This window comes from Danio aesculapii, chromosome 21 (assembly GCF_903798145.1).
Source record: "Danio aesculapii chromosome 21, fDanAes4.1, whole genome shotgun sequence".
Classification (NCBI taxonomy): domain Eukaryota; kingdom Metazoa; phylum Chordata; class Actinopteri; order Cypriniformes; family Danionidae; genus Danio; species Danio aesculapii.
Window position 1 is genome coordinate 44,152,032 of NC_079455.1, and position 8,169 is coordinate 44,160,200.

The 8,169-nt window shown below is 33.7% G+C and overlaps 1 protein-coding gene across 8 annotated transcripts in view; it reads left to right on the forward strand.

Annotated features, from left to right (window-relative positions):
* Window positions 1-1,589, forward strand: part of add1 (adducin 1 (alpha)) — a 106,252-nt gene extending 104,663 nt beyond the window's left edge. For 7 of the 8 annotated variants that reach the window (XM_056447118.1, XM_056447119.1, XM_056447123.1 and 4 more), the window contains one exon: window positions 1,201-1,589. In XM_056447118.1, the coding sequence (XP_056303093.1) occupies window positions 1,201-1,490 (290 nt within the window). In that variant the 3' untranslated portion in view covers window positions 1,491-1,589. The remainder of the gene's footprint in view (window positions 1-1,200) is intronic. The other variant, XM_056447124.1, reaches the window with a different exon arrangement.
* Window positions 1,590-8,169: the final 6,580 nt, after the last annotated feature.

An 8,169-nucleotide genomic window follows, 5' to 3' on the forward strand; every position in this document is an offset into this window, starting at 1 on the left:
TTCATGTAAACTGTTGTTTAAAGCATTAATGGTTATAATTGTTTACATTAACATCCCTGGCAATGCAAATTTTTCCTTAATTCACGAAATGTGTTGTTTTTTAGGTAATCGCATTGAAAACCAAGTGTTGTAGCGGATCAGGGTATCTTCTGTCCATTCCATATCCATATTATGCAGTGGGTAGCGCTGTCACCTCACAGCAAGAAGGTTGCTTATTATTTATAAATTATAGGCATATATTATTGTTGTTATTATTATTATTATTATTATTATTAATATTATTATTATCATCATTGTTATTATAAAGGCCTTCCTGAGGGCTACGTCACGTGATCAGAATTGGTTGACCAATCATAGGAAAATGGGTGTTTCAGCACCGCCTACATGTGTATAATGAATTTTAAAGTCGTTTTTCCGTCAAAATCTCTTTTTTTTTTCTCGTTTTTTGTGAACAAAAGAAAAACAGAAAAATCGTTTTCTTAATTTTCCTTTTTTTTGTTTGAAAACAGATAAGGAATGGACTGAAGATACTGATTGCAGTGGTTTAATAATTAAAGCTAATGATTAGCGTCTGTATCCGGATGTCTGATTTACATGCAGGGATTCAAGCTTTTGCTGCAGTTGTTTCTGCTTTAAAAGCTGAACTGTTGAGCGCTGAATTTTCCCATTATAACATCATCTTTAATGTGCAAACTCAATTATTTTTCCCTCATTCACATTAAGATCCCTGTTTGGGAACAAGGCCATTTTTTCCTTAATTCACGCTGAATGAAAAAATAAACCATTTATAGTTAATCGAAAGACAAATAACAATTAAATTGCTCAATTAATTGTTAAAATCAAACTCCAGTTCATGCGAATTGTTGTGCAAGTTTGGTTTTGAGGGTTGTGGATTTTAAAACATGAATGATTATAATTGCTTACATTGAGCATTTCAAATTACAATGCAAATTTTCCCTTAATTCACTCCAAAATTGGTTGTTTTTTGGTAGTTGCATTGAAATGTCAGCGTTTTAGCGGTTTAATAATTAAAGCCAATGATTAGCGTCTGTATCAGGATGTCGATCTGATTAATATTGCAAGGAATCAAGCTTCTGCTGGAGTTTTTTCCCCTTTTAAAGCTGTTGAGCGCTGAATTCTCCCTTCATAACTTCGTCTTTAATGTGCAAACTCATTTGTTTTCCTCATTCCCATCCACAGAAGTGAAGCAGGAGCAGACATTTAAAGAAGAAAGCGACGCCGCCACTTTAAGACAGACCCTCCCCGACCTAACCTCAGATGAAGCCTCCGAAGCCACCGCCCTCCCAGCAGAAGACCCCGCCTCTGGACAGACCGGCTCCGCCCCTCAACCTGAAGGGGAGGAGCCTGTCGCCGGGGATGATGCAGCCGGCAGCGACGAATCGCCCAACAAATCCCCATCAAAGAAGAAGAAGAAGTTTCGCACGCCGTCATTCCTGAAGAAAAACAAGAAGAAATCTGAGACGCAGTGAGGCAAAACCAGGCAATACCTTTCATTTTAAACCCATTTGTTTTTGTACTGTTCACATTTAGCGTGTGGATCTTTTTATTAAAGGTTTTTATTGATTTAACAGTTGTTCATTAATGCTGCGGCATTCATCTGATTTATACACTCGATCTCAATCTGAATATTAATAACCACTAATGATGTATTGGGAATGTCATTGAAGAGTTGTTAAATTAACAGCTTTGCTTTGCTGCATGCTTCTGGTGTTTATTATCAAATATACCGTCAGATTTACAATAAAATATGAGGAAATCAAGTCTATAAACAGCTTAAAATAATACAACTATAATAATCTGGAGTGAAACGCCTGATGTAATGAGGAAAGCGTGTACAAATATGCTTGCGGTAATGTTCTGATTGGCTCACTCTTATTTTTGGATGGAAAATTCTGATTTTTTTTGGAAATAAACTTTGGAGAATTTCATGTTTTTGTCACATTTCAATCAAAAATCAAACGTTTTTATTTTCTTAAAGAATATTAAGACTTTTATTGTGTCCCTTCAGTAACAAATATGCATGATCTTTAATGCTAAATTAATGCTAAATCATTTTTTTTTGTTAGAAATTGAAAAATGTTCACGATCTTTAATGTAAAATTCAAAATAAAATGTATTTTTTCCTCTCTGAAAAGTAAACACACTGATAACATTTAGATCACACCGTCACATTTGTTTCTGGATGTAGAGCTTGAGGCAAAATTAATGCTAAATAATTAGGTTAGTTGAAATTTTTTTTTTTTTTTTTTAAAGCAAATAAAGACTTTTATTTTGTCGCTTTCAAATTAAATGTTCACGATCTATAACGTTTTATATGTATATATATATAGTTTGAAATTGAGTTGTCAAAATCAACAGTTTTTTTCTACCCCCAAAAAATTAAACCTTCATTTGGATTTACATCCAAAAATAAATGTGACCAACCTGAATGTTTAATTTTTTGGGGGGAGAAAAAAACCTTTGATTTTGACAACTCAATTTCAAACTATATATATATATATATACATATAAAACGTTATAGATCTCGAACATTTGTTATGGAAGTGACAAAATAAATTTGCTTCAGTCTTCATTTGCTTCATTTTGATTTACATCCAAAAACAAAAGTGACCAATCTGAAGCAAATGAACAAATGTTCACAAACTATATATATATATATATTAGTTTGAAATTGAGTTGTCAAAATCAAAGGTTTTTTTCTCCCCCCAAAAAATTAAACATTCAGATTGGTCACTTTTGTTTTTGGATGTAAATCTTGAAGGAAAAATAATGCTGAATAATTAGTTTTGTTCAAATTAATTAAAATCCAAGTTTTTTTATTTTAAATAATATTTAGACTTGTGTTGTGCCACTTCCATAACAAATGTGGTTGAAATTGACTTATCGAAATCAGTTTTTTAAATTTTATTCTAAAGGTTAATGCACTGATAACATTCAAACTGTATTGCATTTCTTTTTAGATGTAAATCTGGAGTTTTATTATTGACCTGGCTTCATTGTGAGACTCGTATTAAATATCTATGCTCTTTCATGCAAAAACAAATATTTAACAATAATTTAGCATCAAATTGAGTATAATATAGGCTCAGAATGTGTGTATTGTTATGGAAAATGTCATTTTAAATGGTAAATATAGAAATGATTTTATCGAAAGCATGCACAATCTCATCTGGGTGCTCAACCAATCAAAATACACCAATATATATATATGAAAACACCAACAACAGTAGCTTTAAAAATATCACATTTATTCCCTCATATTTACTTCAATTTGAGCTTTAAGTGAATAAATGAGTTGTTTTTGGTGTCATCGACCTGTCATAGATATAAAGGGTGCATATAGAAAACTCTTCATTTTCCTCATGCATAAATAAAAGATTAAATAAAACCTAATAGTTTTTGGCTGAAATGTGACTCTTCTGAGATTCGCCCTACAAAGATGCATTTGCGTAGCTTTACATGTGATGTTAGTTATTTTACATGCATATTAAACATGTGAAGGTTGTTTTTCAACTTGCTGTGACTTCATCCTGCAGTAATATCACCACTTATGTTGGCTTTTGCTTTTATATATATATTTTTAGTTGTTGTTTTTAGCTAGTTTTATTCCAAAACACTGTTGTGTCTTTGATTTTGCTGGTGTGACTGACACTATTATTGTCCTGTAAAACAGCACAGGCTCCGTTATTAAAGCTTCAATGTTTTGAATTGATTTAGACCAGTGTGTGTGTGGTGTGTTTTCACACAGACACACACGCACATACTGCGGTAAGTGTGTCTTTATAATAACACTGTGAAAATATGAACTCGATTATTCTAAATAACCTTTCTTGAAGTTAAAAATGTAAAGATTTACGTCTAAATATACAGCATATCTCTGAGTGAGAAACGTGCAGTTCATAATTCAGCCCAAATTTAGGAAGAAAAAATTATTCGCATTAATAAAATAAATAAAAAATGCTAATTATATGAAGGAGATTTGGCATCAATTATGCTGTGAAAACGGACTAAATTTTAAACGCTTATAATAATTAATAATAGTCATTTGAAAGATTTTAATTATTACTTTTATTATTTAACCTGATTTTCTTTGCACACTTCAAAATCCTAATGCATGATTATTCTCATTGTAGATTTACTGTATAATTATTATAACAAATAGGCTTCTTTCTTTCTTTTTTCATGCCATTTTTACCACAATATTCCTATATTTCATTAATCTGAATATTTTTTCAAACACACACACACACACACACACACACACACACACTGCGGTAAGTGTGTCTTTCTAATGACACTGTGAAAATATTCTCTCGATTATTCTGAATAACCACTCTTAAAATTAAAATTGTAAAGATTTACCTGTAAATATACAGCATATCGTATAACGTCCAGTTCATAATTCAGCCCAAATTTAAGAAGAAACACCCAAACTGATTGCATTTATAAAATAAATAAAAAACGGACTGGGGGGCGCCAAGTCGGAGCACTCACTCAGGTCCCCCGGGTTCTGCGATTGGTTGGGGAAATTCCAAATCGAACCACACACACACACACACACACACACACACACACACACACACACAACACACTGCTGTAAGTGTGTCTTTATATTAACAATGAAAATATTCACTTCATTATTCTGAATAACCTATCTTGAAGTTAATAATGTAAAGATGTACATCTAAAAACAGCATGAGAGACGTGCAGTTCATAATTCAGCCCAAATTTGAGAAGAAACTCCAAATTATTGCATTTATAAAATAAAAATACAGCTTATGAATTCGATTTGGCATCAGTGGTGCTGTGAAAATGATGGCCTCAATTTCTCAAGCTTATAATAATTAATAAAAGTCATTAAAGTCACTTTCCAAGTAATAAAAGTCATTCAGGGTTAAAAAAAATTATATATATTCATTTATTCTTTCATTCATTTTCGTCCACTTGTCTGGGGCCGGGTTGCGGGCTCCAGCAGTCTCAGGAGAGAACCCCAGACTTCCCTCTCCCCAGACACTTCCTCCAGCTCCTCCGGGGGGTTCCCGAGGCATTCCCAGGCTAGTCGAGAGACATGGTCCCCATTTACACTCCCAGTTAAATGTGACCCAATTCCGCTATTTTTTTTGTTATTTATTAATTTTTTTGCTCATATGTGAGACAGTTTGGATCTGTTTTACGACCATGTAAACATGAATAAACGCATGCATTCGGATATTCAAAGATCAGTTTCAGGCCTCCTTCATATGTGACGATCCGACTATCATGTAAACAGGCAGATCAGAGTTATTGAGGCATTCCGCTTTGTACGTCATTAAACTTTCGACAATGTGGTGCTTCTCCACAGTTTAATGACGTAGAGCGTGTGTGGAGACGCCGATGTGGGAAACAACAACAACAGAGGAAACATGGAGGAGGAAAGTGGTCAGTGGTCGACGGTAGAAGTTACCTGCCTTCTGTTACGGCCCTTTCCCTCCTCCTCCTCCTCCGCTTCAAAGTCATTTTAAAGTTGGGTGAACTTCACATATTTCACAGAGCTAAAATTCCATCGTGACGCAGATGCTAAAACCCGCATGTGCGACGTCGTAAATTTATGGCAAGTGTTAAACACTTGAATTTAAAAGAACGTGTAAATGGACAGGCACAAAAATCAGATACAGGCAACAAACTAGAATTGGGCAATGTGACCATGCCTGGAACACCTCCCTAGGTAGGCATCCAGGAGGCATCTGAAACAGATGCCCGAGCCACCTCAGCTGACTTCTCTCAATGTGGAGGAGCAGCGGCTCTACCCAGAAGACAGAGCTCCTCACCCTATCTATAAGGGTGCCACCCTGGGAAGGAAACTCATTTCGGCCGCTTGTATTCGAGATCTTGTCATGACCCAAAGCTCATGATCATAGGCAAGAGTAGGAACGTAGATTTGACTGGTAAATCGAGAGCTATATTTTAGCATGAAGATTTTCTTTACACACCTATACACACACACAAATATTCTTACTATTGATTTACTGCACATTTATTATAACAAAACCCTTTTTTTTACTCCGTTTTAACTTCATTTCACACCATTTTTATTTGTTTTTCTGTATTTCAGTAATCTAAATCTGTTTCTCATTGTGATGATGAACATTTGGAGTGAATATATGCGCCAAAATGCCCATTTTAAATGTCCGCCGAATTATGATTTGCACGTTTCTCTACAGATTTCACAATATTCCTTCATTAAATGACTAACTCATGCAGTATAATACTAATAATTCTCTACAATCTGATGTCTGTGGAGTTTAAATGCAGAGAAATCAGTGAAAAACTAAGCGGAGTCTGGATTTTTGTTGGTGTTTCTGGCCTGATGTGATGTTTATCTCCTCTATAAACACTAGCAGGGTCTGGAGCGCTGCATGGCATTATGGACTTGTTTGTCTTTGCACTTTTCTCTCGATGTTTTCCCCCCAGCTGTTTTCTTGATAACTTCACTAATTTCAAGCCCTTCATTTTGAAGTCTCTGTTCAATCTCTCGATGCTGATCTTCTTTTCTGAAAGCGATTGTATGTAATACAGTTTTAAAAACTATTATTGTTATTTTTTTCATGGTTCTGTTTGTTTGGCAGCCATGAATAAAAGCCCATCTTTTAAAAGCTGCCATGATGTGGATGTTTTATTGTTTTGACTTTTTTTCTAGTGTTTGTCCTTATTCAACATTTGTGTATTTCTGGTTGTGAATTGCATTGTGGGATGTTGATCTGTATAATTTTGATGTTGAAAATTCAACTCTACAGTTTAACAAAGTGATTTTGTTAGCAGTTTAGTCATTTGTAAAGTATAAGGACTAATATCAAGAGAAATAAGTTTGTTAAATAACAGTAAATGTGCTGCAGTTTATTACAAGGTTTCTGTAGAATAATAACACAAACCCAGATAATATAGCACTGCACACTATTACACATGTTCATACAAGTCCCTTCTTGAGCTTAAGGTTAAAAATTAGAAATGAATTTGCTGAAGGCTAATGTTACTACCTTTTCGTCTACATGCCTAAATGCATTGAGTTGCTGCCATGTGATTGGCTGATTAGAATTTTGCGTTAACAGGCAGTTGGACAGGTGTACCTAATATAGTGGCCATTGAGTGTATATATGCATGTGTATATATGTATTTATATATATATATATATTCAGCACAGTGCTCAGCATAACTGAATACACCTTATTTTGAAAATGAATATTATCTATTTCTCTGTGAATATAGGTGATATATTTTGTTGCATTTGACCAAAAAAGATTTATTAAACAGATATATTTATTAAAATAGCATTTTAGTCACTGAGCATCCTTAGAAATAGAAAGTTAATACATTTAAATGTTGCAAAGATACTGCAAAAACAAAACATGCAAACTGCAAAATATGTTTTTCTTTAGATTTTTCTTCTTTTAGAAATTTAATTTAATATTTTCCTCTGACATAAGTTTGTTACGTGTTGTTTTGAGTGATTTCTTTCTCCAGATATGGAGGAGAACTGGGGTCACAGCGTTTATTATTGCTGTGAAAATAAAACCAAAATATTTCTAAAAAAATAGTTTTATTTACCCTCAAGATTTTCTTTGCACAATTTACCTCAAAACAGTGAATCTAAAGTACTCATTTATTTCTACAGTGATGGAGGTCAGTCAGAATGATTCAATTTAGCATAACAACAAAGACGTCCATTAGTTTACCTTTTCATTTTTAAAGGTTTTATTATTGTAATGAAAACATTTTTATAGGGAACAAAGTAAAAATAACCCCCCACATTTTAATTTCAGCTGAATTATGATTAGTACGTTTGTTTATTCTTTTACAGATTCCCCAATCTTCTTTGCAGTATAATTATCTATAATATGATCGCTGTGGAGTTGAAATCCATAGTGAAACACTGGAGTAGCAAATTAAGAGTTTATTCAGGCAAAGTTAGGGAGATTTCATTGACAATTTCACATTTGGCATATATAAACAATACATTTCAAAACCTAAAGTACCCCTACTCTAGATAAATATCCAGTATACTGGCCATCAACTGCTACCGAGAGAGGACGAGCTAAAAAATGTAATCGCTTGAGGTGTAAATGATCATTTTGAAGTATTTCTTACACGTCAATATCGCTGACCTGTATGATA